The sequence below is a fragment of the Brienomyrus brachyistius genome, unplaced genomic scaffold (genome assembly GCF_023856365.1).
Source record: "Brienomyrus brachyistius isolate T26 unplaced genomic scaffold, BBRACH_0.4 scaffold1228, whole genome shotgun sequence".
In the NCBI taxonomy this organism is placed as follows: Eukaryota; Metazoa; Chordata; class Actinopteri; order Osteoglossiformes; family Mormyridae; genus Brienomyrus; species Brienomyrus brachyistius.
In genome coordinates this window covers 1-22,480 of record NW_026043502.1, presented here as the reverse complement: position 1 = coordinate 22,480, position 22,480 = coordinate 1, and the positions used below count along the sequence as shown (strand labels likewise).

Genomic DNA, 22,480 nt, shown 5'->3' with positions numbered 1-22,480 from the left:
TTGCTAGCATTGTCTTGAAGCATTAAGAGTTCCCTTCACTGGAACCAAGGGGTCTAGCTAAACCTCTGAAAAACAACCCCCTATCATTATCCCTCCTCCACCAAACTTTACAGCTGGCACAATACTAGGAGGCAGGTAACATTCTCCTAGCATCCACCATACCCAGACTCGTCCATCAGACTGCCAGACAGAGGAGCGTGATTCATCACACCTCAGAGCACATTTCTACTGCTCCAGATTCCAGTGGCGGTGAGCTTTACACCATTCCATCCCATGCTTAGCATGGCGCTTGGTGATGTGAGGCTTGAATGCAGCTGCTCTGCCATGGAAATCAATTCTGTGAAGCTCCCAGCATCGTTTTTGTGCTTTGGTTGATGCCAAAGCCTGGAATTCTCCAGTTACAAAGTCAACAGAGCATTGCCGACTTTTTACGCACTGTGCACCTCAGCACTCGACAGCCCTGCTCTGTTACTTCTATTGTTCCTAAACACTTCCACTTTGCAATAATACCACTTACAGTTGACCATAGAATATCTAGCAGGGAAGAAATTTCACAAACTGACAGAGTGAAACCTAGGAGGGGTCTTAGGTCGGGGGGGGGGGGGGGGGGCAAAAGGGTCCCCTAACCTTTAAATAAATGTGGGATATATAGCACAGCGCAGCTTGAAAAGATGAACGTGTACCTCTCCATTTGTCTTTATTAAACCTAGTGCACAGCATTATGAGTTGTGAGCTTTATTGCAAGGACATTCTCCTACAGCCATCATGCAGGTATCAGCCTCCACAGTCCTGAGATGGTCCTGCAACTCAAATGAGCTAATCAGTGGTAACCAGACACCATTTAGCTACTGCTTTTGGCATATGGAGAGCCTTTTGTGACAATATTTAATAAATAAATGTCATTTAAATTAAAATTTAAACTGTCATTTAAATAAGTATTTAAATTATAGCATGTCATTAAAATTATTTATAAATTGGTTATTTAAATGATTGTTTAAATTACAATTTAAATTATACCAGCAACCATTAAAATCAGCTGTCAGTCATCGATCATACTCGGTGGGCGGGCTCTAAACAAAACGTAACATCTGATTGGTTACATTTCAAACTAAGTCGCAACAGATCGATCTCGCTTAGTTGATTTTATTTCTAACTGCATTTTCTCTGTTCCGTCCTGGGACTGTATACATCCTAACTTCCATCCTAAGCAAGCACTCCTAATTTTAGGATATCGGTTAAGCTGTCCCATCACATAGTGTTAGCTAAACATATTTAATTAATCCATATGGCTGCTTTTTTATTACTTTTTCACGACTAACGAAAAGCAGGCTACGGAGCCCGATCATAACGTAATGAAAAAAATGAGGCATATGGTGGCCTCGTTATAATATATCGTGTGAATGAATTACAGCAGTCCTTCTGTATCCACGTTTCAGCAGTCCGCAATCTGCCATTTCGCCACAGGATGGCAGGATGTTATAGTTTTCGGATTGTTTTGGGCCCATTCCCGTCTCAAAATGTTGCTGAAGACTATAATACAGCAATTAAATCATTTTCTTCGGAAAATATTTTCTCCAGATGGAAGAAAAGACGTGGTTCAAAACTGTAAGTTAGATGCCGTATTACTGAAAAATAAATAATGCACACAGCTGCGGAATAATCAGAAGCTTTCGTGGGAACGGTTCCAAGTCTTGCCAAGGGACGATAGCAGCTGTTAAAGCTTTGGGATGCAGGACCACCATACAGACGCATTTATATTCCAGTTTAACTGAGGAAACGCACAGGCGGCGCTTTCACAGAGCTCCGTCCTCGCCGTTCTTAGAAGTCACCTCTGACTAATACCACCGCAGCTGCGGGGGGTGAAGGACAATGGAGCAACTGACAGCGCCACACAATGTAGACTGTCAGGCAGAACTGACATTATCACTCTTCCAACAGAACACCCACCTCTCGCCCCGGCGAGTTTCACCACAGCGCTCACGCGCTTTGGGTGAAATTCCCACGGACCTAGCGGGAGAGCGCGCTCCCCGACTCCTGCCGACGTTCAGAGAATCCTCCAACTGTTGGTGCAGACCTGAAACGTCATCAAGAGCAACCCGACTGCGTAGAAAACAGGGATTTAATTCGACCTCATGAATTCATTCGTAACAATGAAGTTTAACACAACGGGCAGATTAAGTTCATATCTCCTGCAGTCGTGTCTGGGAGATACTGAGCTTCCTACGGCACCGACCCCAAAGCAACAATGCTGTCAGTGATCAACATCAGTGCTATTTACATCTTTGTTTTCATTCCAGCGTGTTGGTTTAGCTGGGAGGCAGGAGGCTGCTGCCTGAAGTGCCAATAGTGGCAGGGTTGGGGGCACGAGTGTACAGAGTACAGGCACGTACTATATAAACAAGAACTTCATCTTAACAAAGGACTACAGATGAAAACTAGCCCTTTGGCTAACTGGCGTATTTTGATCAGTTCGTGTCATCAGTATGCATTGTCCGTTAGTTAAACTATTTTCTAGTGGCAGACATAAAAGGGGGACAGGGACAGTCTGGACACAGAAGGGAGGTGAGGCACGTGGTTTAAATAAACCCTTTATTCATCTTTCTGTTCGAACCTTTCACACAAAAGGTGCACGCGGTTACCGCCGTAGGGCCAGAGCCGCGTAGAACATACGTGAACGAAATATGATGCGGGTGCCGAATGCAAGTCCTTCCCACCCCCCAACTTTGCACACAGGCTGTACAAAGTATTGTGTTTTTCAACTTTCACCAGGTAACAGTGTAAATATCTGATGAAGCGTAAACCATGCGAACAAAACCGACAATCGACCACAGTTACTTGAAATACAGAGAACATTTTATACCGACGTGGGGAGAAAAAAATACAAGAAAGAAAAACAGAGAAGGATAAAAACAGCGGAGCAATCCGGCTTGGCGATGTCAGGCCACCCCATCTTCAGGGTCCAAGAGCGCCGCCCTGCTGGAGAAGACGTCTGCCAGCATGTGTTTGGGGATCTCGGAGCCGCGCACACGCAGCGTATAGCAGGCGTCTTCTACTTTTCCCAGGCTCTGCTTGAGTGTGTGCAGCTTCTTGGAGACCTCGTAGGGCCCCGTGTTGCCAATGTAGGAGAAGCCGTCGTGGATCTGTCGCAGGAACTGCCCCACCTGGAAGGGCGTGTCGATGTCGCCGTTGCCCACGCTGCTGATGCACATGCGCATCAGTTCGCCGGTCAGATCGGCCACGCCCAGTAGGTAGTCGGTCGGCGTGACCTGGAAGGTCAGCGCCTGAGGCCCCTGCTTTTCAGACGGAACGCCCTGCACCAAGAGAACAGTCATCGGTTTTTATTCACCGCCATGTTGTGCTGAAATGACACCCCCCCCCCAGTGAGGCCGCTTTGGTTAAAAAACGAAAACCAAACAAAAAATAAGAACAAACGAAAACAAGACAAAACCAGGCAAAAAAAAAACTAATACAGAAAAAATTCTCATCATCTAAGCCACTACTTCTAGAACATTCCATGCACAGAGGCGCTCGCATCTAGCCTGCCAACTGCGCAACGTGACGATTCTGCTGTACGATACAAAAAAAAAAAATTAAATTAGGCGAGGAGAGGCATCTGATAAAAATGATCACAGAGATGGAGCTAAAAACAGAACTTGGCTTGCAGACGGTCGTTTTTCTGTTAATGTGCAATACTGTCGCTTATCTTCATGCTAAAAATGGAAGGAGAAAAAAATTTAACCTCCGATAAGCCCTGCGTGAGTGCAGTACTGAACGTAGCCCATAGTCAGGAAGTGGGCGGGGCCAGCTGATCATGGAATCTCAGAGGGACCTCGTCAGAAGCAGCGGGGCGCCGGGACGGGGTCCCACGCAGCCAGCAATGGTGCAGGACATACTAGGAAGTTCTATGCCAGGTTCCTGGACTAGACTGTCATTCACACTCTTCTATCATTTACTCATCCATCCGTCCATCCTTCTATCCATACTATCCTATCTTCTTTAACTGCTTATCCGAACAGGATTTCACTTACTCATAAGAATTGTGGCAGAGAATTTATTTCAAGGAAGGTCCATAATGAAGCACAAATGGTTTATGAGTAGGAGGACTGCTACAGCTGGCTAAATAGCACTCTATGCTAACAATGCAAAGGTCATGGGTTCGAATCCCGAGGAGCATACATATATTGTAACCCTTCCCTCTACTGCGAGTCTCTGGATAAAAGCATCAGGGAAATGTAATGGAATTTAAAATACTGCTTCACGCATTTCTGAGAATGTGTTCATATTTTTAAGGGTCCACTGGATTGACAGCACCATGCGATACGTGTGTCTCAGCCCGTGTCCAGCGTACATCCCACTGATCTGCTGACGTTTCCCACCTTCTCCTCAGACTTGTCACCGTTGAGAAACACCAGTCGGCAGTTGACCTCCTCCAGGCTGATCAGGGAGCGTTGTTTGATGAAATGCTGAAAGGAGACGGCCTCCACGTACTCCTGGATGCCTGTAGGAGGGATGGGGAGCGTCACATGACCAGATCCGAATGATCCAAGGCAAGGCACTGGGTCCCGTAGCACCAAGCCAGCGCGAGCTGGACACTGTGAACATCCCTGTGATTATCGAGACCTTTCTAAGTACCAATTAACATCAAAGCTAGTCTTATCACCGTTGTCCTTCGCCACAGTTCTTGTCCAGCTGCGTTAAATCTGGTCGACAATTGTTTGTTCCCCTCGCTGCCCTCTAGTGTATCGATTTTGCATCCCATATACAAAACGCTGGTCCAATCCAATCTCCAATGGATAGATTTAGGAGCTAAAGTTCAAGCCGGTGACCACTGTTGACTTCAGGAAAGCAGATAATCTTATCAAGCTTGAAATGACAGGAGACTCCCTGAGAAAAATTCCTTTAGAGGGTAATGTGAGAGATCTAGTAGCTTTTTGTGTGTAAATAACTCCTAACAGGCCAGACAGACTGAGAGCCAAAGGTCAAACAACAGCGTCAAATCAGAGTCGGTAAGGGGCTCCGACAGTGGACCTTAAGTCAACAAGCTGCTGAATATGACAGCAGAGAAAGGAGTTGATGGTCTCTTAAACCGATGGAAACACTTGGGAGTGCACAGTTATTCCGTTAAAGCTTATGCGACTAACATTCTTAAACTGTTTATTTGCGACCTGTACAAAGTATTGTGTTTTTCAACTTGGTCATCACCTCGCACTGTCATCACCTCGCACTGTCCGCCATTCCCCCATCTCCATTTTCCGTCGCTCAGACAGCCTCCGAATGGTCAACATTTAACAGGGAGCAAAACAGCCTGTACTCAGGTATTCGATTTTGATTCCAAAATGGACACCCCCAGCAGGCCAGCCAGCATTACAGCACAGATTTACTGTGGCAAAGGCTTCCGGGGCCTTGCACTGGTCAAATTCACCCACATATTAAACTGCAAGTACCTTACAGAGCCTTTCCCACGTATGTAATGGCTGCCGGGTCCCAAACTTAAAAGGCTATAAAAGGCACTAGGCGCTACCATGACAACCAGAGAATCTTCCATAGAACATGGCTGCCGGTCATGTATGGGAGGGGAGAACTGGCTCCATTCTGCATTTAACGTTTCCTTGGCTTTTCGGAATCCAGTGAAGTTCCCACGGGTCCTGTGAAGCGGAGCAAGCTGGGAGATCAGATGAAGAGCCGACTCTTGGCCTCAGACTGACCCCAGGCCAGCACTTGTATTGATGCGACACATCCCAGACCAATCAGTGAGAATTACGTGCAAATTTATCTTAGTATGCTTTTAAACCAAAACAAGCTTGTTAAGTGTGACTTGTGAACACGGAACCCAGACGCCTTGTTTGTTTTTTAAATCAGCCAAGGGCAATGTCCCCGGTGTTGCTGTGCACTTATGGGACAATCTAATAACGATGATGAAATTTAAAAGAAAAGTCCATAATTGCTGGAAACTGCCACCGGTCACGTCAATCAGCTCGCGCTGGTAATTCCTTGTTGACCGTAATCTAAAAATGACTTCCACGGTTCTCAGATAACCACTAAAAAGCAAAAAAAAAAAAAAAAAAAAACCTCTTAGTGATGTTTACTTTAAAACTTGCCAGACAAAGACTCCGCCCCTGAAGAGAAACTACATCTCAGGCATCAGTGGGAAAATGTAATTTTGGCCCGTTTCAGTCACATCAAAGGGTGCGGAAACACTACTGCCCGCAAAGCACGTCGATATCACACGACTGACTCGAATCAATCTGATTGGAAGTTATTGCCGAAAAGCCAACAGAGGTTTAAGGTTGAGAAACCCGCTCTGTGATCCATCCAAGAGAAACCACGCTTAGCTGCAAAACCACATCAAAGGGTGCGGAAACACTACTGCCCGCAAAGCACGTCGATTTCACACGACTGACTCGAATCAATCTGATTGGAAGTTATTCCCGAAAAGCTAACAGAGGTTTAAGGTTGAGAAACCCGCTCTGTGATCCATCCAGGAGAAACCACCTCTGTCATGTCGTGTCACGCCCTTAGGGAAATCCTGGAATATGGCATCACATTATAAAAATAAATTTAATTATCTGTTATTTGCCACGAGTACAGGTGCATCAGAATGCTTATTTTAGCCTCTCTCACCTGAGATATGCACACACACATAAATACAGTCAAGACTGAAGTCAGGGATCGAAGGGCAAGCTCAGCCCTGGAGCATCTCCGAGCTTAAAGGCCTTTCTCAGGCTCCCAATGGAGATGCTATTCTATCTTCCAAATACCCGCAGTCACATGCAGTCATATTTTCACCTCATTTTCTTTAAGTATGCAGATTGAACTCATTTTACACCAAAGATGCCTCTTCTACAGACTGAATTCAATGCCATTGAATTTAAAGGGTAAACCTCCAAAAATAATTTTCTCAATAATTTAGCAGGTGATAAAGGGGTAATTATTATTTATTTATTTATTTATTTTGGGGGGGGGGTGTTAATAAGAAAAAAGAGGACCCCTGGTGTTACCCAGTCTTGGATAAAGCAACAAGCACCACAAAATGCTATTAACCTCAATTCTGATTTAACAATCAACAATCAACGTCAACCCTGCCAAACATCTACAATTACGTAGCACCTAGTGCTTTTAGAAGTTGTGTACAGGAAACTGGAACACAACAGACACAGCGCATATGATGGATAAGTTTACATTACAAAGCGACACATCTCTTAGTAAGCACTGTGTGTTCCGTTGTGTTTTTGGGTGGGGTGGGGGGGCGGTGATTCCGAGTAAGAAAGAATTTAAAAGCCTTTACTGATGCGACCTGCTGCCGGTCACGTTCAACGGGACACGTCGGCAATTTCAGCGCGACCGCAATCTAAGAATGACTTCCAAAGTTCTCAGATAACTGCAACGATGACAGAAACCCCCCCGCATTAACATTACCTTTGAAACTTGGCAGCCAACACGTCTGCCCTGAAGAAAAAAAAAACTAACTCTCAGATCGTAAAGTTCAATCTGGGGTCGTTTCAGGTGAATCTAAGGGTCACGTATCTTTAAATACCCACAATGTATTTCACTTTTGCACAATTACCAACTGATGAGACCCCACGGGCGACGCCTTCTTACCCAGAGTAAAGGCCTTGTGAAACTGGTACAGATCCTCCCCTCTCAGCTCCTCGGCAACCTGCCTGATCTTCTGCCTCACGCCGTCCAGCTTCACTTCCGACTCGGCAAGCAAGTCCTCCGTGGAGGGGACACTGGGAGAGAGGAAGCATGTTCTGAAGCCTCACAAAGCAGGCAGGGACACGTATGTATGCACTGGACAAATCACTTTATTGTTCAATTGTTCTGCATGTGCTGGTCCTTAGATACGCTAAACAGCATTAAGCTACTTCAATTTTATTTTTTAATTCAAATTTCAAAAAGGTGGGCAAATTGCTTCATTGCCACAGAGCGTGGCTCAACTCCCCCATGCAAGCCTCACTTAGGACTTGCTGTTCAATCCCCTTCACCTTCTTGCAACACCAGAGTGACACAAGTCATCATGAGCGAGGCAAACACGCAACTGCAGGACTTTCTTACCAACCCAACGCATCGCACAGAGTGATCAATGCACACCTGGTTACTCTGTGAAGCAGGAAAATCGTCCTCTTGCTTTCGATGGTGATGTCGCGGCTTAGTTTGACCAGACGCTCATATTTGTCATGTTTGGTGTCCAGTTCCAGCTGAAACGCTTCATCGAGAATAAGAATTCTGGTCATTGATGAACAGAATCGTTTCATGGGTGTTCAGAGGGCTTAGGTGGTGTCTGGGTTAGACACCGGATTCATAATTTTTGAAAATGCAATCAAAACATAGGAGAACCAATTTGTTGATTTATAACATTATTTAAACTTCAAATATAACATTTTATGATATTGCATAGTAGTTAATGGTAGGGACGTCGAGTAGAAATTTGATCATCGGTTCCAATACCATTGAAATTCTATGATTGTCGATATTCAAATTGTTCAAATAAAGAAATCCCTTTATTAAAACATCTGAACATTACGAAAACCCCATGTCATATTTCCATTATGATGTGGTTGGCTGTGTTCGCATTTGCTGACTTCACTCTTCACTCTGACTTCACAAAACTGTATTTTAAACCGAATGCAATATAACAACAGAGAAATTAAGGTAAATGTTAGGAATATAATTGTATGCAGATAAAAAATGCGTGTTTGAAACACAAGTGCATAAAATAATACCATTAGAATTTGTTTTATTATTATCGTCATTTGCTTTTATCAGATATATTTGACCGGATTGTTTGTTAACACAATTACAGTTAGTAGAAAGTCTTACTTTTGAAGGCTGATATCAGTCGGGACGATGAGATGGCATCACTTTCATGACCTTCGGTTTTCTGGCTCTGTGCAGACTCTTGTTTCCGTTTGCGAGAGCCTCCATCTGATTGTGGAACGATTTATTGCATTTAGTATAACTATTTCTACCCAAATCTTGCATATATAAACAGTCAAAAAGAAACATGTAAAAAAAACTGGTATTACTTTGTACATTTCATAAAAATATTTAATCGGGTCTCTAGTTACGTACTTAAAAAGTCATAAAGCCATTAAGGATTGAAATACATATGTAAATACAAACTGTTTTGTGCACCGGCTAGCGTCTCAATCTCACAAATATCTAACTAGCACAATATCTTAGAATATTTCTATTTGTTACAGAGTTATAATTATAAACTTTTCGTCCATGCATCTGAGGTCTTTCTGACAATTAAGGTATTCAACAATATTTTTGTTTCCAAAATGCATTCAATGCATTATATAGCAACAGTCGCAAATTCAGTAATCATGCTTCTCAAAATGGTGGGTTGGTTTCAAAATTTAAAATTTTAATTGTGTGTTACCTTTCGCATTCATGACTTAAACACACTTCTATCAGTTTCATATAATATATTCACGAGGTATTAACGAGATTTCTGTCGTTGCAACAAGGACTACTGCTTAGTTGAGTACGGTCCACATACAGCCATGTTTCACGTGGATGCCGTCTTTTTAAATGCCTAATTAATCTGTGCAATAATGAAAGGTAAGACATCAACTGTATTATAACGATATATTTCTATGAGTGATTATGCAAAATAAAGACAATAAATAAATCTTTACAGCCTTTAACTGAGAACTACAATAAATCTTTGTAACATTTTTCGAGCAGGCCCACACATTGCTTCTCTTTCCAGTTTGGGCCTTGCGCTGCACAAATACGTAAAAAGCAAGGGGCATTCTGGGAAATGTATTTTGCGAGTTCAAGCGTTACACGTTCGTATTCGTATTTTAAAACTCTGATTAAGGTCTCCAGCTGATCGTTGCTTCTGTTTGTTCCTATTTTAATTGTATTCTCATCTATTGCTGTAAATTTGATATATGTATAATTATCCATTAAATATTTATTTTAATTAATACGAATAAACCGGATAAACATCCGTAAATCCAGATAAAATAGCTTGTTGAATAGTTATGAATGTGTCGTTATCAACCCCCGTCACACACTTGAGCAAAAACAAGTGATTACTAAAATAAAACGTTCTCGACAACCAGGGGGCAATGTTGGAACGTTTTTAACATAGACTCAGTTCTTATGTTTAGGGTGTATATCAAAACTTTTTTTTGTTTTGTTTTAGAACCGGCATTCTTAAAGTGACCCTGAGCATTAATATATTTCTTTTAGTTCTGTTGGCGGAAATAAAGACTAGGGCTGCTCATGCTGCCTGTGCATGAGCCGCTGCTTGGAGCGAGGAGGGTGCTTCCCGTCGGGGGCTGACGTCGGGGGTGGGTCTGTACCGCCGATTTGCAGAATGAAGCCAGAGGCGCCACGCGACGCTCTGCAGTTCAGCGGCAGTCCGGAGTCCGGGAGGCGCGTGGAGCGCGTGCGTTTGCTCTCTAGCTTCTCATATCACCCTGAGCCGTCAGTGGGACCAGCAGTCATGTGTGATGCGACTTCGCGCCTCTGAAGCGGAGGAGAGCGGCTTTCTCCCCATTTGCCTGTGGCGCCGGGGCAGGCGACGGATCCGTTTCCAGAGCGAGACGCGCGGAGATCGGTGAGTTTAAAAGGGGGGCAGCGCCCAACTCCGCAGCCATGCAGGGAGCGGCGGAGCAGGAGCGTGACCCGGACCGCCAGTACTGCGAGCTATGCGGGAAGATGGAGAACCTGATGAAATGCGGTCGCTGTCGCAGCTCCTTCTACTGCAGCAAGGAGCATCAGGTGGAAGACTGGAAAAAGCACCGGTTCAGCTGTAAGGAGGCCGAAATAATTCGGGCTTCGCCGATGCCCAGATCGCGGCAGGAGAGCACGGATGAGAAAGCGGTACCGCAGATGCCACAGAAGCCCTCAACGCGGCTTGACAGCCCGGCTGCCCCCAGCGCTCAAGGCGGCGAGAAAACCGGCGAGTGTATCACATGTGCGGGGTCTGACAGGACCAATAACAACAATGCTGCTAAAGCTAACGGGCGGATGAAATCCCATCCGAGGAAAGTGGCTACGGAATATATAATCCCATGCATGAACAAGCACGGCATGTGCGTGGTGGACAACTTTTTAGGAGAAGAGATCGGGATGTCCATTTTGCAGGACGTGGTGGCCCTTCACGAGACTGGCAGATTCACCGACGGGCAGCTGGTCAGCCAGAGGAGTGACTCTTCCAAAGACATTCGCGGAGACAAAATTACGTGGATCGAAGGAAAGGAGCCCGGCTGCGAGCGCATAAGTTTCCTGATGAGTCGCATGGACGATTTGGTCAGGCACTGTAATGGCAAACTGGGAAACTACAAAATAAACGGTAGGACAAAAGTAAGTTGCACAACCAGCAGGTAAACTTTGTTTTGTGACTGTGACTTGAATCGTTTCCGGCATCTAGTTGCGTTAAAGCGCGTGCCTAAAACGCATAAAGTCTTTAGCTATATCGGCGCCTGTAAGATAAAAGCTGGCCAGTGACCGTGTATATAAAGTCTGAGTTGCTTTTTCTCACTGCTCAGGAAGCGTGAAATTCCTCGCCGTGGATCAGTTTCTGGATTTTAAAAAGCGTTAAGTTTCAGGAATATGAAATATTTCTTTGAATCTGGATGTGTTTTATTCCCACTGCAACTGACAGGAAGCCGCGTGAGCGCTGTATTCTCCCGTAATGTTTGCATGTCACCACAGATTGTTTATTATGTCTGAAAATGTATTATTTAAGCAGTATTTATTTACAAAACGTCAATGCTGGGGGGAATCGGAAATCTGTTTGCTTTTATGTTTCTACACAAATTCTGATGCATTTATCCCACAATACCAGACGGCATTTTTGAGGGAGTATACATTTTATCTGTATAACGTGCAGCATTCACTGCAATGTGGAATTAAAAGTATCACCTTAATTAATTTGAGCACTGCCCTATATTTGCTCATGAACAACAACTGAACGTTGTTTGCGTTTTATTCGCGCCTTTTGTGCGCAGTTTATGAGGGAGCATAAATTCTGTAATGGAAAAAATGATCCCCTTTTCTTCTTTAAAATTATTTTTTGCCTGCTGAATTAACTACTATACACGTGCTTCTATACAAAACAATGGCGTAAGTAAACAGGGGCCAACCATTCAGACGGACGTTTCGATCAAAATGCATTTTGTACTGCGGACGTGGTATTTAAAAAGCGTAGCTTTTACCACCGACACGTCTGTCTGTATATGGACAGGTCGACGGTTCCTGCAATTAAATATTCGTGAAAGCTGGTTTTTGGTGTGTAGCTTTGTGAAGTTTGTCTGTATCGCTGGAAATAACGCTAACACTTTGACACATTTTATTATTATTGTGCCCTTTTCACTTTGCATTTGCGGCTGTTTCCCTGCAGCTCTAGCCGCAGGATCCGCAGTGCTACCGTGTGACTTGAGTATGGTTCACCTGTCACCCCTGTGCTTGGCGCTATAGTTACCTGCCCAGTCTGTCACCGTGTCATCGTGGTGTCATGAAAAGGGAGACGCATTAATTTTCAGAGCCCCTACCTCCGGTTTTTTTTCTTCTGAAATTTAGGCTTAGGGTGCTTACTTGTCCACCTGGGGTTAGTTCCGACCCCGAGCGATTTGTCGGTTGACATTAGATTGCAGTGTTTATTGACTGCATGGCCTCCGCGTGTTCCGCTACTGCAGGGGTGGGCACATACTGGGGGGGGGGGGGGTTACATACTGGAAATTGGGACGGCTGTGCCACGTCCTTCACAGATAGGGCCCAGCGCTGATAGCCCGATAAGGGGGTGCACCATGACTTGCACTAATGGAAGAACCCGGCCCACACGGCTGGTGCTCAGCGCCAGCAGCGACTCTCAGGCAGGTCGCTCTTTCTCGCCCCGTCTCTTTATCCAGACGTCCATTCATCCATCATAGATGACCAAAGAGCAGCAAGGTGGGGGGAGCATTTACACCCAGACGCAGAACAAGAAAACCCACCAGTTTCTGTCCTTTCAAACATGTCACAGGGTTAACAGGGTGACCTTTCTCTCTGGTTACTGGTGAGGCGCACTGGTCTCCTATAGTGTCTTGTGGCCTAAAGCCCTGTGATGGTGTAGTACCTGCAGTGTGACCAGTGGCTGATGGGCGGTTCAAAGTCCTGTGATGCTGTAGTACCTCTGCAGTGTGACCAGTGGCTGATGGGCGGTTCAAAGTCCTGTGATGCTGTAGTACCTCTGCAGTGTGACCAGTGGTTTGTGGATGGTTCAAAGCCCTGTGATGCTGTAGTACCTCTGCAGTGTGACCAGCGGCTGATGGGCGGTTCAAAGCCCTGTGATGCTGTAGTACCTCTGCAGTGTGACCAGTGGCTGATGGGCGGTTCAAAGCCCTGTGATGGAGTAGTACCTCTGCAGTGTGACCAGTGGCTGATGGGCGGTTCAAAGCCCTGTGATGCTGTAGTACCTCTGCAGTGTGACCAGCGGCTGATGGGCGGTTCAAAGCCCTGTGATGCTGTAGTACCTCTGCAGTGTGACCAGCGGCTGATGGGCGGTTCAAAGCCCTGTGATGCTGTAGTACCTCTGCAGTGTGACCAGTGGCTGATGGGCGGTTCAAAGCCCTGTGATGCTGTAGTACCTCTGCAGTGTGACCAGTGGCTGATGGGCGGTTCAAAGCCCTGTGATGCTGTAGTACCTCTGCAGTGTGACCAGCGGCTGATGGGCGGTTCAAAGCCCTGTGATGCTGTAGTACCTCTGCAGTGTGACCAGTGGCTGATGGGCGGTTCAAAGCCCTGTGATGCTGTAGTACCTCTGCAGTGTGACCAGTGGCTGATGGGCGGTTCAAAGCCCTGTGATGCTGTAGTCCCTCTGCAGTGTGACCAGCGGCTGATGGGCGGTTCAAAGCCCTGTGATGCTGTAGTACCTCTGCAGTGTGACCAGTGGCTGATGGGCGGTTCAAAGCCCTGTGATGCTGTAGTACCTCTGCAGTGTGACCAGCGGCTGATGGGCGGTTCAAAGCCCTGTGATGCTGTAGTACCTCTGCAGTGTGACCAGCGGCTGATGGGCGGTTCAAAGCCCTGTGATGCTGTAGTACCTCTGCAGTGTGACCAGCGGCTGATGGGCGGTTCAAAGCCCTGTGATGCTGTAGTACCTCTGCAGTGTGACCAGCGGCTGATGGGCGGTTCAAAGAGGGGTTTCCTACTCTCCTGTCTGTCTGCTCACTCAGTCTGATAACCGGCTGCCGTCCAGCGATGAGGCTAAATAAGCGAAACTCGCCAGACGCTCTGGGTTGTGGCCTGTGTCTCTCACCTCACATGATAATCATTAATCCCTAAAATTAACTGCAGGCTGAAGCCTTGGGTTTAAATCCCCCCCCCCCCCCCCCAGTTAATGCATGCTAAGTCCTGACCGGCGTCTTTTGCTTTTCCGTGGTCGTCTATGTCCCTGGCCAGGGTCCGGGGTAATCCTTGGGGGAGGGGGTGGTTTGGCAGACGAGGGCAGTTTAAGAGGCAGAGGGGGCTTCGGAGTTTCCGGGGAAGCAAAAACCACCCCCATATTGTTCCTGGGAAGAATGACTGTGATGAGGGGAAGAATTGCCACCATCTTAGACTTCCTTGTCCATATCTTCAGCGAGGTTTAGAAGATGGACCGCTCATTGTTTTCCCGCTGCCGTGCCTGCGGCAGTAACGCCCCCCCCCCAGATTTCTGTGAATGACTCTGTAATGAGTGATACTCTTAAAAACGCTCATAGCGTTCTGCCCGTTACGCACGTGACACGTGTGCCTCCGGTCGCCATTGGGTTTAGGCTGCATGAATTTAGTTCTTCATTTATCTTTCGAGCGTCATTTGTCCTGCCTTGTAGTCTAGCTGCGGTTTGAGGTGACGGTGGAGATTCTCCTCCTTCTGAAATGTCAGCGGCGTCGAACATCAAAGCCCCCGCTTAAGTACCCGACTCACTTTGTGGCTGGCCCCCACAGGCCCCCCTTAGACATTCATCTGCATGAGGCTTGCACCTTGCTGTCGGGGGGTGGGGGAGCTGGGGGGATGATATTTACTTTGAAAGCCAGCTGGTCGTAGGTGTTAATTCCTGCATGGCTTTCCAGTAGCTTCTGTTCTCCATGACGCTCTGCACAGTCCTGCGTTTGCGTAGTCAAAGCCAAAACTATTACACTCTGCTTTATTTTTTTTTAAAGGTCATCCTGCACCTCTGTCTAGCAGACCCCTGCAATTGGCTACTGGTACCAACCAACCACATGTATATCCCATATTATAACAGAACATTTCATTGGTCCAGCCAGGGCTGCAAGGTCGATTGGCTGGAGAGGAGATCGCGGACTGTGTGTCTGTTTCCATTGTTTTGGCTCAACTGTATAAAAAGAGGAAAAAGTGGGAGGTTTGTCTAAACAGTGCCTTCCTGGGCAGCAGCCAGCGGTGTGTTATCACCCCCCAGCCTTTAAACCCGCCAGCCTCCAGCCTAATGCACGGATAAACAGATACCACTCCATTCTCTCTGTGTCTGCTCCAATTCTTCCTGAATGCTCGATTGTCCAAATGTAGCTATTAAGGCCATCAGACTGATATGCGTTTGTTTGGGTGCGTGTTGCTTATGGGGGGGGGGGGGGGGCTGCTTTTTGGAGGTTTTTTCATTCTTAATGTTGCAGAGAACAATTGGAATGAGTGAAGTGGGCAAGTTGTTAGGTCACGAAGCGAAGTGGAGAAGCTGAGGACCGCGGTTTTTTCCCCCTTTTACCACTTCCATTCCAAGCATGACAGCCTTTCCCCTGATCCCTGGTCTTACTGGGAGTGTTGGGTGGCCGGTTGAATTTGGGTGCCGCTCTATGGCAGCAGGGGCGACAGGTCTGTCAGCCCAGGCTGGGCCGCTAGATGAAGCTTCTGATCACTTTCCATCTAAAGCTCCCTCCTCCATCTTCATCCTGCCCCTGACGGAGCAGAAATGGCCCCCGCCGCTTCTCCGCCATTGCTACCTTTCAGTCAGGGTGGAGACAGTTCATGTGCTGTTCACCATCTCCCCTTTTTCTGACTACAGTAACTTGCACCTCTTCACAAGAACTGTGGAGTTCAGGACCTTCTCATCCTTACTTGCTTGTTCATATTGAGTTTTGTTTGGGGGGGGGGGGGGGGGGTCTCTTTTGATTCGAGGATGTACGGCATAGTGCACAGGTCTATCGCTTTTTTTTTTAAAAGGGATGTGACCCCCCTCCCCTTCCCAGACGCATTGTTTCCCTGCATACCTCTCCCCCCCCCACACACACACACACCGATTTCCATTGTCGGCGCTTTATTCAATGCGGTCGGGGGATAAACATTTAAGGCAGGCGTGACTATGTGTGTCTCTTAGGTCCGCGGTCCACATTGGCCGAGGCCCATCCGCTGTATATGTGTCTTTGGTCGTTTGTGTGGGGGCGCGACCTGCCCTGTTTGCCCCAGGAGTTGGGACAAGTCCAAGGGAGCAACTGACATCAGGTTTCAGCCTCCCCCCTCCATGGAATGTGAGTCTTCACCCCAGGGTCTATCTGCCACCCATGGCTCCTGCGGGGGGGGGCGGGGGGCTTGGCCATGAGGGGAGTGGGTGGCCGGGCTCTTCAGTGAATCCTTGCTGTTTGCACTGTATCATCGCGCCATTTTTATATAGAATCAAATCGCCCATGCGCCAGAACTCAGTGGGATCTCACAATTATATCCGAATAGAGATGAATCTTTGAGCAGAGAAAGGCTCCGAGGGCTTTGAAGAGTGACGCAACTTTTACTCATTAAGCTGACCCATGATGAGCGAAAACTGCTCTGGGGCTGCTTCTGTGACAGCCTAGTCACCCCTCTGCCCCCCCCCCAGACCACCCCACCCACAGGGGGTTGAGGTTGTGGAAGACAGGGTCTAAAAATATGATTATCTGACATTAAAATGGAGAAATAACATAAAGGTGTTGGCTGACTTTTCTGTGGCGGATCTGGTTTAGTCCCCCCCCCCTCACACACACACATGCGCACACACATTCCATCCGACACACGGCCACGCGCCGCATCACATGACCGTTAGCGCTCCCGGGGCGTGTCTCACGCAGGTCGACGCGGAGCACGTGCACAGCAGCAGTTGGAGAATGGCGTCGGGAATGGTGCTCGCCCGGGGGGGGGGGGCCCTCCTCCTCCCCATACCCGCCCCCAAAACTTAAAAGCTCCCTGACTGCTTTCCCTTTGCCGAGAGAGAGAGAGCGAGAGAGAGCGAGAGAGAGAGCAAAGGCAGGTGGATTCTTATGTACCGTTTCCTAGGGAAACCGGACGAGAGGAATTCCACCATTGAAGCTTTCCGGATGGATTTCACTGAGGAGAAAGGCCCCCCTGCTCTTATGGGTTGGGGAGGGGGTGATTTGTCCCCTTGTGCAGAGTGCCTGCATCCCGCCCCCCCCCACCCTTCTCCCCCATTTCCATTCAGCTCATAGTACCTCTCCCTTCCCAAACAGCTGCCTTCTCACGCTCCAGCGCCCCTTCATCCGGGTTGGGGGTGTCAGGCTGCCGGAGTTTTTGGCGGGAAGGGGGGAATGGACCCGCTTTTCACAGGCCGGGCCCCACACCCGTCAAGTTAACAAGTTAATAAGTCATACGGGGGGGGGTTGTCAGCTGAGAGAGCAATTCCTGAGAGGTTCAGCGAGCTGGACCACAGGCAAGCGTTGGAGCTATTAATGCGGAAGAGGTTCGTAAAGAAAAATAAATCTTTCAGAGGCTGGTCTGGCAGCAGTGGCTCACAAGGGGCTTGCCGCTGCTGATCATGCCGTCAAATATGCCCTTTAGAGCAATCAGCCTGTCTCTCTCATTTGTTTTAGCCCTGCTGAAGTTTCAGATTAAATTCAGTTAGAAACAGGCCGTGATGCAGCGAGAACGTGTCCAGAATGGGGTGTAAAAATGCGAGGCCTCGCTAGCCGTAGCCGCCGCTGCTGCCGGCTGCAAACTCCTCCTGGATCGTTCTTTAACAACCTTGTGGCCCCCCCTCCCATGAAAATCAGTCTAGTACTTGATGCCATGCCACCGCACTGGGTAGGGCCGTGAATAGTTTTCACCATTTACAGGTTCAGCGACTTGGTGCTCATTTCAAAATGAGCAGCACCAGCGCTAAGGACATTACTGCTGATACAACGGAGACGATTGCATTGGACGATCGGCCATTTTCCGTCGAGGAGGATAAGGGATTTTATCAGCTCGTCCACCACTTTCAACGGAACTCCAAGTACCAGCTTGCGGCTGTGATCCTGCTCACAAGACCGTTTCACACAGTTTCAGTTCATTAATAGTTATCGGTATTGGTTAAAATTTCCACATTGGTGAACCGCAGCTTCAAATTCTAAACGCATCACTTCCTGTTCATAGGTCCTGTGCTTCCTGTGGGGGGGTGGTGCTGTCCCTCGAAGTGATGTTTGAGGAATTTAAGCTGCTCCTCTTCAGCGACTTTGCTGACACGGCTGATCGAGTTTCTGACCGAAACGACTTTGTCACGTCAGGATGTCGGGATTTGAGGCGATGATGATAAGTGGAACGGGCTGTTAGATGAGGAGGGTACTGGGGAGGCGGGCTTCTTGTTAAATGACCCTCGCAGGCCCCCCGGCCAGGGATACCAGCGTATCCTGGGGCGGGGGGAATCCGTGGAATGTCAACAAAGCCGAACGAGGGCCACAGAGAAAAACGGAAGCAGAGATTACTGGGTGGGAGGAAGAGGCTTGGCTTCGCGTAGCCCTGGGGGGGGCGACGTGAGGTACGTGGTGAAGGGAGCAGCGTGGTATGGCAGCTGCCGCTGTACGAGTGCACCACCGGCTATAGCGGCGGGGGTCAGGTGACCAGCTGGCTCCTCGTGGGGCGGCCTCAGCGGTCACTTTGTGCCTGTTTTTCATTCAGCATCGTTGCATCTCTGTGACAGTTTGGTGAATGTGGTGGTTCTTGGGGGGGGGGGGAGACGATGGAAAATGGCGTTTGGGGAGAGAACAGCAGTTTGGCCAAAGTGTCGAACACGAGACGAAATCCGCATGCAAGGTTTCAGTTTATCAAAATAATTGATGGGTCATTTTATTAGACAGGAGCGTGAAATGGCTGCACTTTGCAAAGCTTGTTTGTGTGCCTGTGTTTTTCTTTGTTCGTTCTTGTTCGATCTTCCCAGAAATAGCTGGGGAATGGTTTGTGGAGTCACGGTGGGGGTTCATCATGTGGGGGGGAGGGGCGTCCTTCATGTGAAACCAAGGCGTGGGACTCGGGGCGCCATGGGATGGTAACGTCGCTGCATGCTGGTGCCCACACATGGCATTCTTAAAGTTTAACGCAAGGCGTGCACCTCCCTCTGCTTTCATCTCTCATTGTATATATGTCCATCGGCGTGTGGTGTGTGTGTGTGTGTGTGTGTGTACGTACGTACGTGCGTGCACCCTGTGCATTTATGCGTGTGTGTGTGTGTGTGTGTGCACTTCATTTATCAGTGTGCACTAAAATTATATATCATGTCCAGCTCTTCCTGGGCGTGGTCCCTCTGGACAAAGGACCCCCCTCCCCCCCACATAGGCTCAGCACAATAAGGTCCCGAAATTCGCCTGCGACGGTAGGCTGCCACTGCTTCGGGGGTGTTGTTCACATGGCCGGTTTTGATTGGCCGCAGCATCGCTCACTGTCCGCACGCCATGCCCCCCCCCTCCCCCCCCCCAGTGGCTAGTCTAGGTCCCAGGATGAGAGAGCATGGGACCAGGGGGGGTAAACAGTGCATTCGTGGTGGGCAGAAACTGATAAGGCATGCTTACGTAGATGAGACCCCTCCCATGGAGAAGGTGTGTGTGTGTGTGTGTGTGTGTGTGTGTGTGTGTGCATGCGCGCGCTTGCATGTGTGCACACAGTGCTTCACCCCTCCCCCACCCTATACAGTCCCCCCCCACCCCCATGGCTCGCTGTGATAGCTTGCTTCGCAAAAAGAAGCCGGGGGGAACCATTAATGGCTGCAGAAGTCGTGATTCCAGCTTTCAGCTGTCGGGGAGCAGATGGGGGGGGGGGGGGGTCACAATCTGTGTGCACGTTCGTCTGTGGCCCTGCATGGTCCCTGCCTGCCACCCTTCCAGCGCTCGTCCCTGACAGTGACTAATATGTTTACTCATCCCTCTCCCACGCCGCCCCCCCCCCCCCCCCCGGTCTCCCCCCCCAGAGCTCTGGGTCTCCCTCACGTGCTGCACGTAGCAGGATCATTAAAACTCTGCCGGCCTGGCAGACTGCCAGCGGGGGGGGGTGGGGGGGGGTGTTTACGTTGGGTCAGCCGGTCGCGTGGAGATGTGCGCAGGGCAGAGGGGGCTGCGTCCCCCCCGAACCCCCCATCCTCTTGGAAGAGCCGGAGACCCAGATCCTGCTTGCTGCTCCCCTGGGCGAAGATATTTCCGATTCCAGCACTGCCACGTACAACAAAGCCAGCGCCGGCAGATTCGGATTGACGTAAGCATCTGCATTCCAAGTTAAATAAATAAGGACGTGCGCTTGCTCGCTAGGTGCTGTGTGACCCAGACGCAACAGAAGCTAACGGACGTACAGTGAATGTGTGTGTCGGCGGCCCCTTTAAGAAGTTGTTTTCTGGGTGTTTCCCTCCTAATTCTTTGATAAGTACTGGAGAGTTTAGGGAAGCATAGTGGCACGCTAGAGTTGTACTGTAAATACAGTTGGCTGGGCTGAGCACATTGACTTCCTGGCGTAGCCTTTTGTTTGGGTTTTTCTGCGGCTGTATTCCGAGATTAATTATCTCTACAGTCTGACATTGTTCCAAGAAATGCGACGGGCTTTAAATGCTTTCTTTTAGTTCCTGTGTTATTTAAAAGAAATCTGGGGTGTTGGCTATGAGCGCAGTTTTCGGGGTAATTCTGAATGTATCTGATATACAAGCAAATCTCTGCTGTTGTGGTCGACTTCTGAATTCATCAGTTTTCCAGAAGGAGAATTTTTATTTATGTTTTATCGCTGAGTGATTGATCTGACCAGAAACAACCCCCGCCCCCCCCCAATCTTATTCTAAAGGCTGAGTCATTCAGTGCTGTGGGACGCTGTCTTGACTAAGCAAGCTTATTTGCAGGAGTCCCTCAGCGGGCGCCAATAAGGATACATTAAAATAAAGGCTTTTTCCACAGGCCCCCGCCCATGCTGGAGTTAGGCTCCGCCCACACAATCAGGGCCCCAATCTGCATATCTCAGGGCCTGCCGAGCCGCCCCAGCCTGTCCGTCAGCGAATACCTGGAGCTGCGTGGGGGCCAGACACCAGCCCCGCATTCTTTCACGTCAATCCAGGCTGAGCCCCCCCCAATCAGAATGGACCACCCCGGATCAGACGCCAGCATAAAATGCACTGATTGCTATGGTAGGATAAAACAATAGGGGTTAGGGGATGTCAGTTTTAACAAGTTGGGCCTTGAATGCAATAAAAACCTTTTGTTAAGTTAGGTTTGCAAGTTTAATATTTGAAGTTAATTAACAGTTAAACTGATCATCTCCCAGATTTTTTTTAAAGACAGTGCTAAGTGGGGTTAATCATTTGATTCTTTCCCTTATTGGACCATGTCAGCTTCTTTAGGACGTCTAGGTCAGATGCCCCCTTCCTTGCTCTCTGGCGCCCCCTTGGGGACTTGACAGTTTCTAGAGACATCCACACTCTTCAGGGGTGCAAGACTCACACGGTGGCATGACATGGCACTCTGCCAGCTGATGCTCTTAAGATGTATTAGTGAGGGATTTTGTGTGTGTGTGGGAGAGAGAGAGAGACCAGAGTTTGTATTTACCATGTTGTGGGCACCAAGTATGTCCACAATGCGGTAAAACCTGTTACATTTTAAGCTCTTGGGGACGTTTTTCAGGTCCCCACGACAAACCCCTCAATTTCATGAAAATCTGTGAATGACGTGAAAAAAAAGGAAAAATGCCAAAAAATCTTGTATTTTATGTGGCTTATTTATGTTTAAGGTTCGGGCTGGGTAGGGGTTAGGGTTATCTTAGGTAGGATGACTGTTATACCCTAGACACGAATGGAGAGTCCCCCACAAGGACAGGAATATAAGCTGCTTTTGTGTGAGCGTTTGTGTGCATGAATCAATAATGTATCTCCTTATAATTTCCTTAATTTCCTTGACCTTAAACTTACATCGATGACCATTCTTGAAGTTCAGCAAAGCTTTGGCAGTATATTATTCCCCAGTCTGCCCTACTATTACACTCCAGTCGTGATAGCTGACCTCTGACCCCTCTCCCTAACTGGTTCTTAACATCATACTAATCAGTCCTGGTTGGAAATTTGGCGATTTAAAGTATCAGTAGGGCAGTAAAATATCACAGACTGCGGTGTAGATATCGGAAGCTGGGATTCTACCGAGTGTGCCACACAAGGAACAGGTTCTTTAGAATCGGAAGTTGGGGGGGGGGTTGGAGATGGGGGCGGTGCCAGTTGGCAGAGTGCATTATTGGCGGAGGTGGGGGTGGGTGGAGGGCATCGTCTGACAGTTTAGCCAGCCCTGTGCCAGGGGC

The 22,480-nt window shown here is 48.1% G+C and overlaps 3 protein-coding genes across 5 annotated transcripts; 2 read left to right on the top strand and 1 right to left on the bottom strand.

Annotated features, from left to right (window-relative positions):
- Positions 1-2,575: 2,575 nt before the first annotated feature.
- LOC125730396 (translin-associated protein X-like) lies at positions 2,576-9,659 on the bottom strand. Its single transcript, XM_049005785.1, has 6 exons — positions 9,386-9,659; positions 8,821-8,925; positions 8,092-8,206; positions 7,600-7,730; positions 4,377-4,498; positions 2,576-3,311 (listed from the first exon to the last, which is right to left on the bottom strand). Exons 1-6 carry the CDS (start codon positions 9,396-9,398, stop codon positions 2,937-2,939), a joined length of 861 nt encoding a protein of 286 aa, XP_048861742.1. The 5' UTR covers positions 9,399-9,659; the 3' UTR covers positions 2,576-2,936.
- Positions 9,660-9,944: 285 nt separating this feature from the next.
- LOC125730397 (egl nine homolog 1-like) lies at positions 9,945-11,352 on the top strand. Its single transcript, XM_049005786.1, has 2 exons — positions 9,945-10,576; positions 10,713-11,352. Exons 1-2 carry the CDS (start codon positions 10,470-10,472, stop codon positions 11,347-11,349), a joined length of 744 nt encoding a protein of 247 aa, XP_048861743.1. The 5' UTR covers positions 9,945-10,469; the 3' UTR covers positions 11,350-11,352.
- A 1,661-nt stretch (positions 11,353-13,013) lies between these two features.
- LOC125730395 (uncharacterized) lies at positions 13,014-14,182 on the top strand. 3 transcript variants are annotated; one of them, XM_049005782.1, is made up of 2 exons: positions 13,014-13,133; positions 13,191-14,182. In XM_049005782.1, exons 1-2 carry the CDS (start codon positions 13,100-13,102, stop codon positions 14,180-14,182), a joined length of 1,026 nt encoding a protein of 341 aa, XP_048861739.1. In that variant the 5' UTR covers positions 13,014-13,099. The 3 variants fall into 3 exon arrangements, with proteins under 3 accessions (XP_048861739.1, XP_048861741.1, XP_048861740.1); XM_049005784.1 differs by having other exon boundaries at positions 13,100-13,418; positions 13,590-14,182; XM_049005783.1 differs by having other exon boundaries at positions 13,100-13,418; positions 13,533-14,182.
- Positions 14,183-22,480: the final 8,298 nt, after the last annotated feature.

Excerpts from the sequence above, each read along its gene's own strand:
- LOC125730396 (XM_049005785.1), bottom strand. Across the intron at positions 7,731-8,091 it reads CTGCTTCACAGAGTAACCAG|TGTCCCCTCCACGGAGGACT; the intron begins GTGTGCATTGAT and ends CCTCTCTCCCAG. Across the intron at positions 3,312-4,376 it reads GTGACAAGTCTGAGGAGAAG|GGCGTTCCGTCTGAAAAGCA; the intron begins GTGGGAAACGTC and ends CTCTTGGTGCAG.
- LOC125730395 (XM_049005782.1), top strand. The coding sequence starts at position 13,100 with ATGGGCGGTTCAAAGTCCTGTGATGCTGTAGTAC. Across the intron at positions 13,134-13,190 it reads GTCCTGTGATGCTGTAGTAC|CTCTGCAGTGTGACCAGTGG; the intron begins CTCTGCAGTGTG and ends ATGCTGTAGTAC.
- LOC125730397 (XM_049005786.1), top strand. The coding sequence starts at position 10,470 with ATGCGACTTCGCGCCTCTGAAGCGGAGGAGAGCGGCTTTCTCCCCATT. Across the intron at positions 10,577-10,712 it reads AGCGAGACGCGCGGAGATCG|CTCCTTCTACTGCAGCAAGG; the intron begins GTGAGTTTAAAA and ends TCGCTGTCGCAG.